We start from the raw sequence: 21255 nt of genomic DNA, 5'->3' as shown, positions 1-21255 counted from the left end.
TATGCAGGGAGTACTGCTGCTATGGGGCCCAGAGCTGAGAGGGGCCACCTTCCCTGTCACAGTTACATGTGTTATATACAGGTGTGTAGCTACCATAGTTGCAGGGGGTGCAGCTGCTATGGGGCCCAGACCAGAGAGGGGCCACCTTCCCTGTCACAGTTACATGTGTTATATACAGGTGTGTAGCTACCATAGGTGCAGGGAGTACTGCTAGGGTTACCACCTAGTCCCTTTAATTCCGGACACATATTAATTACACAGGTTCTGTGGCTGGCTGACTTCAAGACTCCACTTCACCTGATTTTAAACTGCCACAGAACCTGTGTAATTAACATGTGTCCGGAATTAAAGGGACTAGGTGGTAACCCTAAGTACTGCTGCTATGGGGCCCAGAGCTGAGAGGGGCCACCTTCCCTGTCACAGTTACACGTGTTATATACAGGGGTGTAGCTACCATAGGTGCAAGGGGTGCAGCTGCTATGGGGCCAAGAGCTGAGAGGGGCCACCTTCTCTGTCACAGGTACATGTGTTATATACAGGGGTGTAGCTACCATAGGTGCAGGGAGTGCAGCTGCTATGGGGCCAGAGCTGAGGGGCCACCTTCCCTGTAACAGATACATGTGTTATATACAGGGGTGTAGCTACCATAGGTGCAGGAAGTGCAGCTGCTATGGGCCCAGAGCTGAGAGGGGCCACCTTCCCTGTCACAGTTACATGTGTTATATACAGAGGTGTAACTACCATAGGTGCAGGGGGTGCAGCTGCTATGGGGCCCAGACCAGAGAGGAGCCACCTTCCCTGTCACAGTTACATGTGTTATATACAGGGGTGTAGCTACCATAGGCGCAGTAAGTGCAGCTGCTATGGGGCCCAGAGCAGAGAGGGGCCACCTTCCCTGTCACAGTTACATGTGTTATATACAGGTGTGTAGCTACCATAGGTGCAGGAAGTGCAGCTGCTATGGGGCCCAGAGCTGAGAGGGGCCACCTTCCCTGTCACAGTTACATGTGTTATATACAGGGTGTAGCTACCATAGGTGCAGGGAGTGCAGCTGCTATGGGGCCCTGAGCTGAGAGGGGCCACCTTCCCTGTCACAGTTACATGTGTTATATACAGGGGTGTAGCTACCATAGGTGCAGGGGGTGTAGCTGCTATGGGGACCAGAGCTGAGAGGGGCCACCTTCCCTGTCACAGGTACATGTGCTATATACAGGGGTGTAGCTACCATAGGTGCAGGGAGTACTGCTGCTATGGGGACCAGAGCTGAGAGGGGCCACCTTCCCTGTCACAGGTACATGTGCTATATACAGGGGTGTAGCTACCATAGGTGCAGGGAGTGCAGCTGCTATGGGGCCCAGAGCTGAGAGGGGCCACCTTCCCTGTCACAGGTACATGTGTTATATACAGGGGTGTAGCTACCATAGGTGCAGGGAGTGCAGCTGCTATGGGCCCAGAGCTGAGAGGGGCCACCTTCCCTGTCACAGTTACATGTGTTATATACAGGGTGTAGCTACCATAGGTGCAGGGAGTACTGCTGCTATGGGGCCCAGAGCTGAGAGGGGCCACCTTCCCTGTCACAGTTACATGTGTTATATACAGGAGCGATATGAACATTTTGTTGTTCTAACCTGTCGGAATTGGCAAAATCGTTCTAAATATTGTCTACTGTGTACCCGCTTAACATTCCAATCTTACTGCAACCCGAAGTTTGAAGTCTCGCTCATAAGTGGATTAAAAACAATTTATATTTTTTTCCGCTGTAAAACAAGATGCCAGATATGAAGCAAATTCATACTGAATCTGCAATAAATTCCGCGCAATATTTATTTGCCTGCCAAGGAGAATTGTTTAGATAATGTTAAGCCACAATCTGCATCAGCACTAATGGAAATAATATCTCACTGACATAATTACAATCTAATTAACCGTGACATTCCACAAATCCTCTCTGCATATTGCCCCGTTCTTGTAAATTTTGTGCAGAGAACAGAAATACGAGTCATAAATAATCAGTTTTCTAACATTAAAGTCTTATTTTCGTTTGTTACATTAACAACAAAAAAACATTTGTATAATTTGGGTACTGGAGATATTGCTCATTGTAAATGTTCTGTTTTGGAACCTACAAATAAAATAAAGTCGAGGTGTTACAGAACATGACACGTTGGCTACAGGACACAGAACGGACGCTGATTCTCCGCCAAGCAAGCAAGATGTCAGCGTTCATTAATGATAAGAGAACATTCAATTCAATTATTACAAACACGTCAATGAAAGAAACACTTATTATATCAGACATCTCCCGACTGTTAACTGCTCTTGGATCTCCTTCCAACAGTTTCGCTTGGTTCCAGCACAAGTCCAGTTGGCAGGCTAAGTTCATTGTAGCCGTGTTTTCAGAAGAAGCCACAATTTAGCATACAGATGTGTCCTCATACACCCAGATTTTTTTACGTTGCATGGTGCATGACCCCCGGCCCTAATTAGATTCTCAGCCGCGGGTAGCCTGACATAGACTTTCGTTGATTATAATAACCAGACTTAGGGACTGGTGATCAGGGCACTGCTTAGCATCAGGACATCTGCCTGCTGCGTGACTTCCGGTGCTGTAAAGTGAACTGCTGTATTGCAGCATCACTTTACTGCACCGGAGGTCACACATCAGCGTAGGAGGACGTGATGACCAGTAGCCCTCAGCAGGGCACCGATCACCAGTCCCTGGCTGTAGGGGAGTATTAGTTATTTTTCTAGTTTTTTTTCCATAATGATAAGATTGTTTGTCCATCGGACACACACAGCTGGTCACACTGGCCGGGTCCATCAGACACACACAGCTGGTCACACTGGCCGGGTCCATCAGACACACACAGCTGGTCACACTGGCCGGGTCCATCAGACACACACAGCTGGTCACACTGGCCGGGTCCATCAGACACGCACAGCTGGTCACACTGGCCGGGTTCATCACACACACACAGCTGATCACACTGGCCGGGTCCATCGGATACACACAGCTGATCACACTGGCTGGGTCCATCAGACACACACACAGCTGATCACACTGGCCGGGTCCATCAGACACACACAGCTGATCACACTGGCCGGGTCCATCAGACACATACAGCTGATCACACTGGCCGGGTCCATCAGACACACACAGCTGATCACACTGGCCGGGTCCATCAGACACATACAGCTGATCACACTGGCCGGGTCCATCAGACTCACACAGCTGATCACACTGGCCGGGTCCATCAGACACACACAGCTGATCACACTGGCCGGGTCCATCAGACACACACACAGCTGATCACACTGGCCGGGTCCATCAGACACACACAGCTGATCACACTGGCCGGGTCCATCAGACACACACAGCTGATCACACTGGCCGGGTCCATCAGACACACACACAGCTGATCACACTGGCCGGGTCCATCGGACACACACAGCTGATCACACTGGCCGGGTCCATCAGACACACACAGCTGATCACACTGGCCGGGTCCATCACACACACACACAGCTGATCACACTGGCCGGATCCATCAGACACACACAGCTGATCACACTGGCCGGGTCCATCAGACACACACAGCTGATCACACTGGCCGGGTCCATCAGACACACACAGATGATCACACTGGCCGGGTGCATCAGACACACACAGCTGATCACACTGGCCGGGTGCATCAGACACACACAGCTGATCACACTGGCCGGGTCCATCAGACACACACAGCTGATCACACTGGCCGGGTCCATCAGACACACACACAGCTGATCACACTGGCCGGGTCCATCAGACACACACAGCTGATCACACTGGCCGGGTCCATCGGACACACACAGCTGATCACACTGGCCGGGTCCATCGGACACACACAGCTGATCACACTGGCCGGGTCCATCGGACACACACAGCTGATCACACTGGCCGGGTCCATCGGACACACACAGCTGATCACACTGGCCGGGTCCATCAGACACACAGCTAATCACACTGGCCAGGTCCATCAGACACACATAGCTGATCACACTGGCCGGATACATCGGACACACACAGCTGATCACACTGGCCGGGTCCATCAGACACACACAGCTGATCACACTGGTTGGGTCCATCAGACACACACAGCTGATCACACTGGCCGGGTCCATCGGACACACACAGCTGATCACACTGGCCGGGTCCATCAGACACACACACAGCTGATCACACTGGCTGGGTCCATCAGACACACACACAGCTGATCACACTGGCCGGGTCCATCAGACACACACAGCTGATCACACTGGCTGGGTCCATCAGACACACACAGCTGATCACACTGGCCGGGTCCATCAGACACACAGCTGATCACACTGGCTGGGTCCATAGGACACACAAACACACAGCTGAACACACCGGCCGGGTCCGTCATACACACACAGCTGATCACACTGGCTGGGTCCATCAGACACGCACAGCTGATCACACCGGCCGGGTCCATCAGACACACACAGCTGAACACACTGGCCAGGTCCATCAGACACACACAGCTGATCACACTGGTGGGGTCCATCGGACTCACACAGCTGATCACACTTGCCGGATCCATCGGACACACACAGCTGATCACACTGGCCGGGTCCATCAGACACACACAGCTGATCACACTGGTTGGGTCCATCAGGCACACACAGCTGATCACACTGGCCAGGTCCATCAGACACTCACAGCTGATCCCACTGACCGGATACATAGGATACACACAGCTGATCACACTGGCCGGGTCCATCAGACACACACAGCTGATCACACTGGTTCGGGTCCATCGCGCACACAGCTGATCACACTGGCTGGGTCCATAGGACACACACAGCTGATCACACTGGCTGGGTCCATAGGACACACACACAGCTGAACACACCGGCCGGGTCCATCATACACACACAGCTGATCCATCAAACACACACAGCTGATCACACTGGCCGGGTCCATCAGACACACACAGCTGATCACACTGGCCGGGTCCATCAGACACACACAGCTGATCCCACTGGCCGGGTCCATCATACACACACAGCTGATCACACCGGCCGGGTCCATCACACACACACACAGCTGATCACACTGGCCGGGTCCATCAGACACACACACAGCTGATCACACTGGCCAGGTCCATCAGACACACGCAGCTGATCACACCGGCCGGGTTTATCAGACACACACAGCTGATCACACCGGCCAGGTCCATCAGACACACACACAGCTGGTCACACTGGCCGGGTCCATCAGACACACACAGCTGATCACACTGGTCGGGTCCATAGGACACACACAGATGATCACACTGGTCGGGTCCATAGGACACACACAGCTGATCACACCGGCCGGGTCCATCAGAAACACACAGCTGATCACACTGGCTGGGACCATCAGACACACACAGCTGATCACACTGACCGGGTCCATCAGACACACACAGCTGATCACACTGGCCGGGTCCATCAGACACACACACAGCTGATCACACTGGCCAGGTCCATCAGACACACGCAGCTGATCACACCGGCCGGGTCCATCAGACACACACAGCTGATCACACTGGCCGGGTCCATCAGACACACACAGCTGATTTCACTGGCCGGGTCCATCAGATACACACAGCTAATCCCACTGGCCGGGTCCATCAGACACACACACAGCTGATCACACTGACCGGGTCCATCAGACACACACACACAGCTGATCACAGTGGCCGGGTCCATCAGACACACGCAGCTGATCACACCGGCCAGGTCCATCAGACACACACAGCTGATCACACCGGCCAGGTCCATCAGACACACACAGCTGATCACACCGGCCAGGTCCATCAGACATACACAGCTGATCACACCGGCCAGGTCCATCAGACACACACAGCTGATCACACTGGCCGGGTCCATCAGACATACACAGCTGATCACACCGGCCAGGTCCATCAGACACACACAGCTGATCACACCGGCCGGGTCCATCAGACACACACAGCTGATCACACCGGCCAGGTCCATCAGACACACACAGCTGATCACACTGGCCGGGTCCATCGGACACACACAGCTGATCACACTGGCCGGGTCCATCAGACACACAGCTAATCACACTGGCCAGGTCCATCAGACACACATAGCTGATCACACTGGCCGGATACATCGGACACACACAGCTGATCACACTGGCCGGGTCCATCAGACACACACACAGCTGATCACACTGGTTGGGTCCATCAGACACACACAGCTGATCACACTGGCCGGGTCCATCGGACACACACAGCTGATCACACTGGCCGGGTCCATCAGACACACACACAGCTGATCACACTGGCTGGGTCCATCAGACACACACACAGCTGATCACACTGGCCGGGTCCATCAGACACACACAGCTGATCACACTGGCCGGGTCCATCAGACACACAGCTGATCACACTGGCCGGGTCCATCAGACACACATACAGCTGATCACAGTAAGCCCCATGTTTACTTTATCTCAGGATCACAAAAAACATTACCAACTAATCAGTTTCTGTGATTTTTCAACCACAGCCTGTAATATGTCTGTTAGAAGCTGGCTGGTACTGTATCTTCACTTTAACTCTCTCCAATTATTGATAAATCTCCCCCTTAGTAATACTGAATAAGTAACAGTGTGGCATTCTGTCAGTGCTATCGGTGCCACTGCGCCACTGCCTCTGTTTGCGCTTACCCTAATGACCGCTAAAAGAATTAATCAATAAAAAATAATAACAGTTTAAATTTAATTTGCTATAAAATTCGCCGGGAACTGAAATCCATTGTAAAGCATAAAGGGGTTTTGCAAATGTATAGAATCGTATATTGATGTTAAATCAAGTTTTTCATCCCTCTGGACAAATGCAGATAAATGATGTTTCGCTCTCAGAATCGCTTAAGCCAATATGTGTTCCTAAACATTTATGGCGGAATAAAGAGGAATTATATCCTGTACAACTTCACATATGCTGCAGAATCTGCTCCATTCCTCCGCGCCTCCGGAACGCGGCGTGTCAAGGTCTGTATGTAGACTGCGCATTAACCTCTCTGTTATTCAATAGCCTTGAGATAAGAAGAGGAATTGCCTTGTACGTTCCCTAGCCAATTAATCTGCTCCTGCGTGCCTCTGATATACTGCACAACATTAAAATTTATATGCACCTATCCCTACAGGATACTGCGCCTCATCTGTGAGCGGATACAGCTGAAACAAGAGGTTCGGCGACTAAAACAATGGGATTTGGTTCAAACAGAAATAAACATTCTAAAATAAACACACAGGGTGGAGGGGATGTTCGGCGCTGGTTGTACCTGAAAACCAATCGGAGGTTTGCTTGTTCCACCTCTTTAATCTGAAGGTCATCCTCCAACCTCTCCACAATAACGGCATACGACTCGCTTACTTTCTTCTTCCACTCATCTGTAATAAAACACGGATTAATGACGTGATAACAGAAAATGATAGCGGTAATAACTTTCGGCCGCTCCGGCTTACAGCCGCACGCAAAAGTTTTGGCACCCCGGGTCAAACTGCATGTTTCACTGAACCTCTCCAATTAGCGCAACCTCTGCAGGGTACACGCTGAAACGCGACATCTTTCTGCACATCGTAATTCACAACTAAATAGCTATTTATTTGCTATATTGAACAGACTGGATGAAGAACGCTGGGGGGTGGCGATCGTGCAAAGGATTGGGCCCTCTCCCAGGGGGTATTTAAGGCCTGGAAGCTTGATTGATTAGTTTGGCCTTGAATCACACCAAGAGATATTTGAGTTGGATGAAGACTCTGGCACATCTGATGCCTGAGATAGCTGCATGGGATTCCACAGGGTCCTGAGAGAATTGGATTAAGGACTGCAAAATAAAGCTAGCGTACAAAGATCCTGATTCAGCTTTGTTAGCAAAGTAAAAAGGCACGCAAATGGGAAAAACCTTGCTGCACTGCAGGTGGGGCAGATGTAACAGGTGCAGAGAGAGTAAAGGTGCGTACACACGAGGCAATATGATCGCTGGCAATATATTGCTAGCAATATATTGCTCAGCAATCATATTGCTCAGTGTCCCGTTTTCATCTGTGACCAGAGATGGTCGCAGATGAAAATGTCATACTGCTGGGAGAAGAGGCACGGGAAGTCGCTGGTCGGAGGAGCATGCTAACTTATTATGCTAATAAGTTGCGTTTTCCATGTATAGGACAATTGAATAAAGAAATAAATACAAAACACAAACTTTATTCATTTTAATCAATTACCAAATAACCAGTGCCAGATTAAGCCTTCGGGGGGGCCCGGGGTACTTTAGCCAGGGGGGCCCCCTTGCACTTGTCATTACTGGACACACACTTCATGGGAGAATATTACACTGTCAAAACACAGAGTAAAGGCAGAATAAACTTGGTCAATGGGTAACTGCATATATATATATATATATATATATATATATATATATATATATACAGTATATACACACATACACATAAATACATGCCATATGAAAAGCCTGTGTTTGTCCCTCTGCACCTGTAGGAGACCTCACAGTCCTAGTGCTGCCTTTGATTAAAAACCCTCCCATGACTAAGCTGCTGCTGTTGTTCTCCATGGGCATGTAATGAGCTCCACCAATTACAGCTCAGCACAAACCTCTCAGCCTCTGCCCTCTGGTTTAAAGTGTCATGGGACTTAGTCAACTCCCAGTAATGCACTGCACACTTGTGCAATCAGTGTGCCTTGGCTCCCGATGCTCAGCACCATTAATCATTGTCACATTGGTAGATAGGTGAAGCTGCAGCACTACCCCACTCCCATGCACAAAACCTTTAGCTAAAAAAAAAAAAAAATAATAATTTTTTAAAAAAATACATGCCAACCACAGGGGGCCCCTAGCTAGTGGGGGGCCCAGGGGCACTGACCCCTTGTGCCTCCATTATAATCCGGCCCTGCAAACAACCATCGTCTTCCCCTCTAAGAAACGTCTCACGGGTATCTCCTCCTGTTCCGCTGAGCTATTGCAGTTACCAGCTAACCAATCGGAATCCATCCCAGCAGCCACAACAATACCAGTAATATTATCAGTGGGAGGGACCAAAGAGCACTCAGCCAATCAGAAGTGGCTGCCCACTGTCACCATCACAAGTGCATATTTTCCACGTGATACACCTGTTATGACAAAAATTGTAAACGGCGCTTAAAGACTATAACATGTGAATACATTATTGTGTCAATAAATTTGTTACATTTTTGAAGTGAATACTTGTGTTATAGTCTTTAATCGCCGTTTACAATTTTTGCCTTGTTTTTGGTTCATTTTGAGGGCTGAGTATCCCTTTTAAACGGCAGCTAGGGCTATAACTCAGTGCCCTGCGCTTGGTTATAATATATCTGTTGACACCTGTTATGAGTCTGTGCTGTGGCCCACGTGAGGTGCTCAAACGGAGCTTGCACACAGCCACCCCCCAATGTCTACTATGGGCAACAATCTATTATCTCCAAATGGGCAAAGCCATGTGCACTGCAGGTGGGGCAGATGTAACATGTGCAGAAAGAGTTACATTTGGTTGAGGTGTGTTGAAACTTAAATATCTAAATTTCAGTGTAACAATAAAGCAGCCAGTATTTACCCTGCACAGAAACAAAGTAACCCAACCAAATCTAACTTTCTCTGCACATGTTACATCTGCCCCCCTGCTGTGCAGCATGGTTTTGCCCATTTTGAGATCAAATCCCTGTGATCAGGTCTGAATTAAGGCCCATACACACGGAACGATTTCTTAGAAGTTAAGCTCACATCGTGTATACAGCCCAGCAACGGACCGCGCACCCGTATCGCCTGACTAGATCTTGACTGCATGCAGTCAAAATATATTGATCGCCAGTGAATACTGGCCTACCAGGATCGCTCAGCACACATTGCAGGTGCATCGTGGAGTGCAGCGATGTGTGCTGAGTGTTCCGTGCTAAGTACATTGCTCAGCTCTCTGCACCAGTCGTCCCGTGGGTACGGGCTGGGGCTTTAGACTTAGAGAGATAGACTATAACATCACCATGGCCCATGCCCAGACTCACATTAAATCTGCAGCTCCCCTCCAAATGACAACACCGCTGACACAGAAGCACACATACGTTACCCGTGCAAGTCTGACTAGGCCTAGATTTATAATTCCCCATTGTTCTTCCTCCTCTCCACCAAGATCTCCCCTGCAACACGATCCGAGCCGAGAGAACAATGTCCCGGCAGCTAACGCACTCTTTGATGGCCCCTTAGCTATAAATAACCCGCTCAGTCAATGGAATGTCACACAACAATGGCAGAACAAGTGCCCAGGAACAAGGACGATAACTCATCAGTCTATTTAAATCTAGAACGACGCGCAACTTCAAACTGATTCCATTGCCGCCTGTTTGCTTCTAACCAAAGGGAAGAGAATCAAGAAGAGAGAATGATTCGTATTCCTACAGAATTGTCGACACAATTATTATTTGGGGTCATAAATATCAGGCGAGCGTCACCGGAGATGCCTTTTAATCCGTGTCAGCAATTAATCTCGGTATCGTTCATCCTAATAACTGACCAGTCATTTAATGACGCGGAGAAGTGATGGATGTCGCAGAGAGGGGCTTCTGCACCGCAATCGGGAGAACTGGCGGCGTACATCGCAACGTACAATAAATCACACAGCTGGAACCCCGTTATGGGATCATTAGGATATTAATAATATGTATTGAGGTACAACAAACGCTTTGTTTCTGCGACGGGAATGGCGCCTTCCATCCATTGGAGGATATTTACATTTACTGTGTTTCAGAATCTCATCATTCCCCATCTATCTGGAAAGATCGGTTTTCTAAGCTAACCATACCAATGGAAGCTCCCAATAACACATCAGGGTGGTAAATAGGAAATATCTGCGTTCTAGGATCAGCCGTAATGCTACTGTTTGGGAACCTTTTAAAAGGAACTTTTTTATTACATTATTTGGGCATAAAAATCATCTCATCTTCACAACCAATACAGAACGTCATGCAGTTATAGTCAGGTTGCTGTGCAAGTCTCCTGTTATACTGCGCGGCCTATCCTATATAACAAAATGCTAATGCTGCTCCTCACCTCCATGGAGGGAATTCAAGTGTTTTTCATGCCGTGGCCGATGGAATAATTCAAGTGTTGCTTCGTTTCTACATGCACATCAGCCGGAGCCGCCATTACGGTCATACTGTTCCATCATTTTGATTGGCTGGTAATTAGTTTACTGTAACCCTTTGGTCCTACTGTCCCAGCGCCCGTAGGGTGATAGCTGAAGGCCGGTGTTTACATGAGCGCACTGTGATTGTGGTGATATTTCTGCATCTCATCCGCATTACATATACAGGATGTGATAAATAGGCCCCTGTACGACTTTTAGCGGACTCACGTATAAGAGTTTATGTATTGTCCGCCAATCATCCTTAACCTGTCACTTATGTATTGTCCGCCAATCATCCTTAACCTGTCACCGCCGCATACCACAGCAATGCCTGGGACTGGTTTGTGAGTTGGGTATGGGTAATATGGGTATTATGTCGACATGCATTGTGTCAACCACAGAATATAGGTGGCTATGGCTAACAGAGTTGGAAGGGCGACACAAGCATTGGGTCGATAATGGCTAGGTCAACAGTCAACATGAATATTTCACTTATTTTGTCCCGAGTGACGACATAATCGACATCACTGACAGTTGTTACCTATGGGCTGCAGCCCCCCCCCCCCACAGGTAAAATCCACCACTTTAGATGCAGTCTGTGAGACACCAGCTTCACTATGACCAGCAGTGACTTCCTATTGGAAGTCCAACCTGCCAGTCACCAAGGCAGTACCATTGGGAGGTGTTCCCATGGGCTGCTGAGCGGGAGCCCGTGAAATCCGGTGTCTGGGCATGCGCTGGTCCCGATGCCTGTTATCTGTATTGTACAGGCGCTAGGACAGTGATTTCCCTTCTCTGGGCTGTCGCCAAAGCAGCCCATAGTAGGTAGGGGCCAGAGCATGTGCAGTACTGAGGTCGGTACTGCGCATGCGCTGTACCGACCTCCCCGCCCGCTCCCCGCTATGCCCGGCATCAGTCAGTGGGGAAAGTAAAAGTGGGGGAAGTAAAAAGCCGGTGAGCGCTCTCACTGCGCATGCGCTGGTTTGGGATGCCGGAGGCAGGGATGCGGCGCCATGATGTCACAACGTCATGGTGCCGCATCTCTGGCACCGGAGTCCCTAGCCATGCATCAAGGGGTGAGCGACTGGACAGCGTGTGGAGGGTAGGATAGTGGGCTGGGGCTTCTTCCTTTGCTCCCAGCTCACTATTGCAGCAGCCGGCTGTGGGGTCCTATTATTATTATTATACAGGGGGAGCAGCCTGTGGTGTCCTTTTATTATAGAGGGGGAGCAGCCTGTGGGGTCCTGTTGTTGTTATTATTGTTGTACAGGGGATCAGACTGTGGGGCCCTGTTATTATTATTCTACAGGGGGAGCAATCTGTGGTATCCTTTTATTATACAGGGGGAGCAGCCTGTGGTGTCCTTTTATTATACAGGAGGAGCAGCCTGTGGGGTCAAGTTGTGTTTATACAGGGGGAGCAGCCTGTGGGGTACTGTTATTATTATACAGGGGGAGAAGCCTGTGGTGTCCTTTTATTATACAGGGGGAGCAGCCTGTGGGGTCCTGTTATTATTATTATACAGGGGGAGCAGCCTGTGGGGTCATGTTGTGATTATACAGGGGGAAGCAGCCTGTGGGGTACTATTATTATTATACAGGGGGAGAAGCCTGTGTTGTCCTTTTATTATACAGGGGGAGCAGCCTGTGGGGTCCTGTTATTATACAGGGGGAGCAGCCTGACCCTTTGTCATGTAGCCGCTCCCACTAGTGTCATATTGGCCATATGACACTAGTGGGAGCGGCTACATGACCATGTCCATTTTTTTCACAGACGGCACAGTACCACTAAGAAATTTTTCCTACTTGCAACACTGATCAGAGTCCACTGTCCGACGCTATTTTCAATTAATGTTACTCGCCGGACTGCTCGCCAATAGGCGCTTGTGGTCCAGCAGCCAATCAGAAGCAGCATTGGCTGCTGGACTGCGAGTGCCTATTCGTTAGCGGTCCAGCGGGAGACTTAAGAGCTGGGTGGGCTGGGCAACGAGCAAGGTCAGTCCCCCTTGGCAACGAGCATGAAGCCCCTGGCATAGAGCATGAAGTTCCTAGCAATGAGCATGTAGGCAAGTGGTATTTATGTGTCAAATGTGTAATGGGCATTACGGTTTGTTATATAGTATGTGGCTTCATGTGTAATAGGTATTACAAAGTTCGCTAAAATGTGCAATGGGGATTACGGTGTGTGGTATAATGTTAGGCCACGCCCCCCTTTCGCAGCACAAGTGTCCCACCTACTACAAATCGGGGGAGGGGGTGCGAAACATGCCCTTGCTCCGGGAACCATGGAACCTAGCTACACCACTGCTTCTAAGCACCGGGACTGTTGTGGAGGCAGGGAATGCTTGGGAACATCTGCGGAAGGATTGCCCAGGAGCTGCAGCGGTGTGGATTGGACTGCATTCAAGCTACATGACAATTTTTTTTAATAATCGTATTCCAATGGTTCAATGTGTTGTGATTATATTGTTCAATTATTACATTTATAGATAACATATAAAGTGTAAAGGCGATCCGGTCGTTTATCATCATTGTTAGCGCTGCTATTAGGTTTTTTGTTAGTTGTCATCCTCTGCAAACATGACAGAACTTCAGAAGCAGCCTGGCAGCAGTCAGGGGTGACCAATTTATATTTCCAATTAAATAATGAGGAATTGTGATTTCATTTAGCATGTTTGTTCTTTCAGCGTTGCACTAATTTGGGAAATAAATTAGAGAAACAAGCTCGGTAAAGTGCACTCTGCAACCGATTAGAGTTTATTTCACTAGCGATTACCCACACAAGAGATCTGGGTTCTGTACAGCGGAGAACCATGGTGTGTGATAGGATAATGCTCACGCACATGCCTGCCTGCAGCCAGGGTGTAAACATCGATAAATACAGTATTAAGTACTAGGTAAAATGGCGGACACCATGCCCGGATCAAGGGGGTAGGTCCTCTACTCTACAGAAGCTGGAACCTTTGCTACCGAAGTCGGGGCTCTGACCACACGTGAGCTCCGGTGCCTCCGCTCTGAGTGGTAGATTTATTAAGCTCGGTGAAGTGATAAAGTGCCTGGTTTTTATCACCAGCCAATAAGCTCCTAACTGTGAAGTTACAGGCTTGGTTTGTAAAATGACAGATAGGAGCTGATTGGCCGGTGATAAAAACCAAACACTTTATCACTTCACTGAGATTAATAAATCTACCCCTGAGTACTGTGGGACCGTCTGGTGGTTTCTGGGTACTGCTGCTACTTGTTGACGAGTCCCAGGATAGCAAGTGTCACAATTATCAAAGAATCCCAGTTAGGAGCGGTTTGGCTAGTGATATAGTATCCGCCACTTTATCACTTCACCAAGCTTGATAAATCTGCCCCGAGAGACTGGCAATCTATAAAAGGGGAGCAGAGACGTAGAGAGTACAACAAGTGACAGCAGACGGGGAGGAATGGAGTCAGGAGTGGGCAGGGGAGGAGGGTCGAAAGATCTACATTAAAAGATGGCCAGTCAATAGGGCCACCCCAAAAGGTCGATAGGGTCAAAATTTCAATGCGTAAAAGGTAGACCATGCTTTAGGTCGGCATGACAATGGACATGACATTTACCATCCAAATGGAGTATGGCTGGGGATAGTAACCTGTGCTGGCGCAGCAATACTGGAGCAGGGCACCTCGCCCAAAAGTTGGCACTGTGACTTAAGCCTTCCCTGCTATGTCGGGAATAGCGGCGTGAGATTGAATATCCCCCTAAGTGTATTGTACCGTGGGAGGACGCGGCTGGGGTAGATACTTCTCTGAAGAGGTGTATCTGCACCTCTGCCCCTACATACATGCCTTGTACTCCTGCTACAATATTTAGGGCATGTAAACAATAAATGTATTTTCCCGCCTTGTATGACATTGTCCAGGTGCTGCTTTGTTCCCAACTCAGAATGAGTCCTATAATGGGCTGGATCGTATCACTATCCATATGCAGCTGACATGTGGGGTGTGTGTGTGTGCGGGGGGGGGGGGGGTGTTCCATGGTGCCAGATCACAGCACAATATCTGTACCTTGCTGTAATAAAGGACCTCTAGTCTTTCTAATATACGGCTCGAATCACCCTCCTGATTCCTCTGTAACTCTCATACACAAGTGTAACATGATTATAATTGTGTCCCTGAGGACTGACAAGCTGCATCCCCGGAGCATTGGTTCAGCTGCCTCATCGGTGTGTAAGTAACCCACGCTACCAAGTGCAACACACACTATTAATTGATACTGATTGAATTCAGGTGTTTAACACCAAGCACCAGCCATGCTGTCTCTATGTGCAAACATTCGTGATACATGGGACGTTCTGAAGAGCTCAGTGACTACAAGGGTGGTACTGTGATAGGATGCCACCTGTGTGTGGTACTGTGATAGGATGCCACCTGTGTGTGGTACTGTGATAGGATGCCACCTGTGTGTGGTACTGTGATAGGATGCCACCTGTGTGTGTGGTACTGTGATAGGATGCCACCTGTGTGTGGTACTGTGATAGGATGCCACCTGTGTGTGGTACTGTGATAGGATGCCACCTGTGTGTGGTACTGTGATAGGATGCCACCTGTGTGTGTGGTACTGTGATAGGATGCCACCTGTGTGTGGTACTGTGATAGGATGCCACCTGTGTGTGGTACTGTGAAAGGATGCCACCTGTGTGTGGTACTGTGATAGGATGCCACCTGTGTGTGGTACTGTGATAGGATGCCACCTGTGTGTGGTACTGTGATAGGATGCCACCTGTGTGTGGTACTGTGATAGGAGGCCACCTCTGCGAGACGGGGGTTGGTGGAGGAAGGATAAAGGTACGGGGGCTGGTGGAGGAGGGATAATGGTACGGGGGTTGGTGGAGGAGGGATAATGGTACGGGGGCTGGTGGAGGAGGGATAATGGTACGGGGGCTGGTGGAGGAGGGATAATGGTACGGGGGTTGGTGGAGGAGGGATATTGGTACGGGGGGGTGGTGGAAGAGGGATAATGGTACGGGGGCTGCTGGAGGAGGGATAATGGTACGGGGGCTGGTGGAGGAGGGATAATGGTACGGGGGTTGGTGGAGGAGGGATATTGGTACGGGGGGGTGGTGGAAGAGGGATAATGGTACGGGGGCTGGTGGAGGAGGGATAATGGTACGGGGGCTGGTGGAGGAGGGATAATGGTACGGGGGCTGGTGGAGGAGGGATAATGGTACGGGGTTTGGTGGAGGAGGAATAATGGTACGGGGGCTGGTGGAGGAGGAATAATGGTACGGGGGCTGGTGGAGGAGGAATAATGGTACGGGGGCTGGTGGAGGAGGAATAATGGTACGGGGGCTGGTGGAGGAGGGATAATGGTACGGGGGCTGGTGGAGGAGGGATAATGGTACGGGGGCTGGTGGAGGAGGGATAATGGTACGGGGGTTGGTGGAGGAGGGATATTGGTACGGGGGGGTGGTGGAAGAGGGATAATGGTACGGGGGCTGGTGGAGGAGGGATAATGGTACGGGGGCTGGTGGAGGAGGGATAATGGTACGGGGGCTGGTGGAGGAGGGATATTGGTACGGGGGCTGGTGGAGGAGGGATAATGGTACGGGGTTTGGTGGAGGAGGAATAATGGTACGGGGGCTGGTGGAGGAGGAATAATGGTACGGGGGCTGGTGGAGGAGGAATAATGGTACGGGGGCTGGTGGAGGAGGAATAATGGTACGGGGGCTGGTGGAGGAGGGATAATGGTACGGGGGCTGGTGGAGGAGGAATAATGGTACGGGGGCTGGTGGAGGAGGGATAATGGTACGGGGGCTGGTGGAAGAGGGATAATGGTACGGGGGCTGGTGGAGGAGGGATATTGGTACGGGGGCTGGTGGAGGAGGGATAATGGTACGGGGTTTGGTGGAGAAGGGATAATGGTACGGGGTTTGGTGGAGGGATAATGGTACGGGGTTTGGTGGAGGAGGGATAATGGTACGGGGGCTGGTGGTGGAGGGATAATGGTACGGAGGCTGGTGGAAGAAGGATAATGGTAAGGGCCTGGGAGGAGGGATAATGGTACAGGGTTGCTGGAGGAGGGATATTGGTATGGGGGGGGGGGGGGTGGTGGAGGAGAAATAATGGTATGGGGGGTGGTGGAGGAGGGATAATGGTACGGGGCTAGTGAAGGAGGGATAATGGTAAGGGGGCTGGTGGAGGAGGGATAATGGTATGGGGGCTGGTGGAAGAGAGATAATGGTATGGGGGCTGGTGGAAGAGGGATAATGGTACGGGCCTGGTGGAGGAGGGATAATAGTAAGTGCCTGGCGGAGGAAGGATAAAGGTACGGGGGCTAGTGGAGGAGGGATAATGGTACGGGCCTGGTGGAGGAGGGATAATAGTAAGTGCCTGGCGGAGGAAGGATAAACGTACGGGGGCTGGTGGAGGAGGGATATTGGTACGGGGGGTGGTGGAGGGATAATGGTACGGAGGCTGGTGGAAGAAGGATAATGGTAAGGGCCTGGGAGGAGGGATAATGGTACAGGGTTGCTGGAGGAGGGATATTGGTATGGGGGGGGGGGGTGGTGGAGGAGAAATAATGGTATGGGGGGTGGTGGAGGAGGGATAATGGTACGGGGCTAGTGAAGGAGGGATAATGGTAAGGGGGCTGGTGGAGGAGGGATAATGGTATGGGGGCTGGTGGAAGAGAGATAATGGTATGGGGGCTGGTGGAAGAGGGATAATGGTACGGGCCTGGAGGAGGAGGGATAATAGTAAGTGCCTGGCGGAGGAAGGATAAAGGTACGGGGGCTGGTGGAGGAGGGATAATGGTACGGGCCTGGTGGAGGAGGGATAATAGTAAGTGCCTGGCGGAGGAAGGATAAACGTACGGGGGGCTGGTGGAGGAGGGATAATGGTACGGGGGCTGGTGGAAGAGGGATAATGGTACGGGCCTGGTGGAGGAGGGATAATGGTAAGGGCCTGGGAGGAGGGATAATGGTACAGGGTTGATGGAGGAGGGATATTGGAATGGGGGGGTGGTGGAGGAGGAATAAGGGTATGGGGGGTGGTGGAGGAGGGATAATGGTACGGGGCTAGTGAAGGAGGGATAAAGGTAAGGGGGCTGGTGGAGGAGGGATAATGGTATGGGGGCTGGTGGAAGAGAAATAATGGTATGGGGGCTGGTGGAAGAGGGATAATGGTACGGGCCTGGAGGAGGAGGGATAATAGTAAGTGCCTGGCGGAGGAAGGATAAAGGTACGGGGGCTGGTGGAGGAGGGATAATGGTACGGGCCTGGTGGAGGAGGGATAATAGTAAGTGCCTGGCGGAGGAAGGATAAACGTACGGGGGGCTGGTGGAGGAGGGATAATGGTACGGGGGCTGGTGGAAGAGGGATAATGGTACGGGCCTGGTGGAGGAGGGATAATGGTAAGGGCCTGGGAGGAGGGATAATGGTACAGGGTTGCTGGAGGAGGGATATTGGTATGGGGGGGTGGTGGAGGAGGAATAATGGTATGGGGGGTGGTGGAGGAGGGATAATGGTACGGGGCTAGTGAAGGAGGGATAATGGTAAGGGGGCTGGTGGAGGAGGGATAATGGTATGGGGGCTGGTGGAAGAGAGATAATGGTATGGGGGCTGGTGGAAGAGGGATAATGGTACGGGCCTGGAGGAGGAGGGATAATAGTAAGTGCCTGGCGGAGGAAGGATAAAGGTACGGGGGCTGGTGGAGGAGGGATAATGGTACGGGCCTGGTGGAGGAGGGATAATAGTAAGTGCCTGGCGGAGGAAGGATAAACGTACGGGGGGCTGGTGGAGGAGGGATAATGGTACGGGGGCTGGTGGAAGAGGGATAATGGTACGGGCCTGGTGGAGGAGGGATAATGGTACGGGGGCTGGTGGAAGAAGGATAATGGTACAGGGGCTGGCGGAAGAGGGATAATGGTACGGGGGCTGGTGGAAGAGGGATAATGGTACGGGCCTGGTGGAGGAGGGATAATGGTAAGGGCCTGGGAGGAGGGATAATGGTACAGGGTTGATGGAGGAGGGATATTGGAATGGGGGGGTGGTGGAGGAGGAATAAGGGTATGGGGGGTGGTGGAGGAGGGATAATGGTACGGGGCTAGTGAAGGAGGGATAATGGTAAGGGGGCTGGTGGAGGAGGGATAATGGTATGGGGGCTGGTGGAAGAGAAATAATGGTATGGGGGCTGGTGGAAGAGGGATAATGGTACGGGCCTGGAGGAGGAGGGATAATAGTAAGTGCCTGGCGGAGGAAGGATAAAGGTACGGGGGCTGGTGGAGGAGGGATAATGGTACGGGCCTGGTGGAGGAGGGATAATAGTAAGTGCCTGGCGGAGGAAGGATAAACGTACGGGGGGCTGGTGGAGGAGGGATAATGGTACGGGGGCTGGTGGAAGAGGGATAATGGTACGGGCCTGGTGGAGGAGGGATAATGGTACGGGGGCTGGTGGAAGAAGGATAATGGTACAGGGGCTGGCGGAAGAGGGATAATGGTACGGGGGCTGGTGGAAGAGGGATAATGGTACGGGCCTGGTGGAGGAGGGATAATGGTAAGGGCCTGGGAGGAGGGATAATGGTACAGGGTTGATGGAGGAGGGATATTGGAATGGGGGGGTGGTGGAGGAGGAATAAGGGTATGGGGGGTGGTGGAGGAGGGATAATGGTACGGGGCTAGTGAAGGAGGGATAATGGTAAGGGGGCTGGTGGAGGAGGGATAATGGTATGGGGGCTGGTGGAAGAGAAATAATGGTATGGGGGCTGGTGGAAGAGGGATAATGGTACGGGCCTGGAGGAGGAGGGATAATAGTAAGTGCCTGGCGGAGGAAGGATAAAGGTCCGGGGGCTGGTGGAGGAGGGATAATGGTATGGGGGCTGGTGGAAGAGAAATAATGGTATGGGGGCTGGTGGAAGAGGGATAATGGTACGGGCCTGGAGGAGGAGGGATAATAGTAAGTGCCTGGCGGAGGAAGGATAAAGGTACGGGGGCTGGTGGAGGAGGGATAATGGTACGGGCCTGGTGGAGGAGGGATAATAGTAAGTGCCTGGCGGAGGAAGGATAAACGTACGGGGGGCTGGTGGAGGAGGGATAATGGTACGGGGGCTGGTGGAAGAGGGATAATGGTACGGGCCTGGTGGAGGAGGGATAATGGTACGGGGGCTGGTGGAAGAAGGATAATGGTACAGGGGCTGGCGGAAGAGGGATAATGGTACGGGGGCTGGTGGAAGAGGGATAATGGTACGGGCCTGGTGGAGGAGGGATAATGGTACAGGGTTGATGGAGGAGGGATATTGGAATGGGGGGGTGGTGGAGGAGGAATAAGGGTATGGGGGGTGGTGGAGGAGGGATAATGGTACGGGGCTAGTGAAGGAGGGATAATGGTACGGGGCTAGTGAAGGAGGGATAATGGTAAGGGGGCTGGTGGAGGAGGGATAATGGTATGGGGGCTGGTGGAAGAGAAATAATGGTATGGGGGCTGGTGGAAGAGGGATAATGGTACGGGCCTGGAGGAGGAGGGATAATAGTAAGTGCCTGGCGGAGGAAGGATAAAGGTACGGGGGCTGGTGGAGGAGGGATAATGGTACGGGGGCTGGTGGAAGAGGGATAATGGTACGGGCCTGGTGGAGGAGGGATAATAGTAAGTGCCTGGCGGAGGAAGGATAAAGGTACGGGGGCTGGTGGAGGAGGGATAATGGTACGGGCCTGGTGGAGGAGGGATAATAGTAAGTGCCTGGCGGAGGAAGGATAAACGTACGGGGGGCTGGTGGAGGAGGGATAATGGTACGGGGGCTGGTGGAAGAGGGATAATGGTACGGGCCTGGTGGAGGAGGGATAATGGTACGGGGGCTGGTTGAAGAAGGATAATGGTACAGGGGCTGGCGGAAGAGGGATAATGGTACGGGGGCTGGTGGAAGAGGGATAATGGTACGGGCCTGGTGGAGGAGGGATAATGGTAAGGGCCTGGGAGGAGGGATAATGGTACGGGCCTGGTGGAGGAGGGATAATAGTAAGTGCCTGGCGGAGGAAGGATAAACGTACGGGGGGCTGGTGGAGGAGG

The 21255-nt window shown here is 51.3% G+C and overlaps 1 protein-coding gene across 1 annotated transcript in view; it reads right to left on the bottom strand.

Annotated features, from left to right (window-relative positions):
* The window catches only part of TNNI3K (TNNI3 interacting kinase), a 178083-nt gene extending 170218 nt beyond the window's left edge, over window positions 1-7865 (bottom strand). Inside the window, exons 1-2 of the mRNA XM_083158252.1 lie at window positions 7807-7865; window positions 7357-7575 (exon numbers count right to left, since the gene is read on the bottom strand). Coding sequence (XP_083014378.1) covers window positions 7357-7575; window positions 7807-7865 — 278 coding nt within the window. The remainder of the gene's footprint in view (window positions 1-7356; window positions 7576-7806) is intronic.
* Window positions 7866-21255: the final 13390 nt, after the last annotated feature.

Source organism: Crinia signifera, chromosome 8 (assembly GCF_055691185.1).
Source record: "Crinia signifera chromosome 8, ASM5569118v1, whole genome shotgun sequence".
NCBI classification, from domain to species: domain Eukaryota; kingdom Metazoa; phylum Chordata; class Amphibia; order Anura; family Myobatrachidae; genus Crinia; species Crinia signifera.
This window is presented reverse-complemented; position numbering and strand designations above follow the sequence as displayed.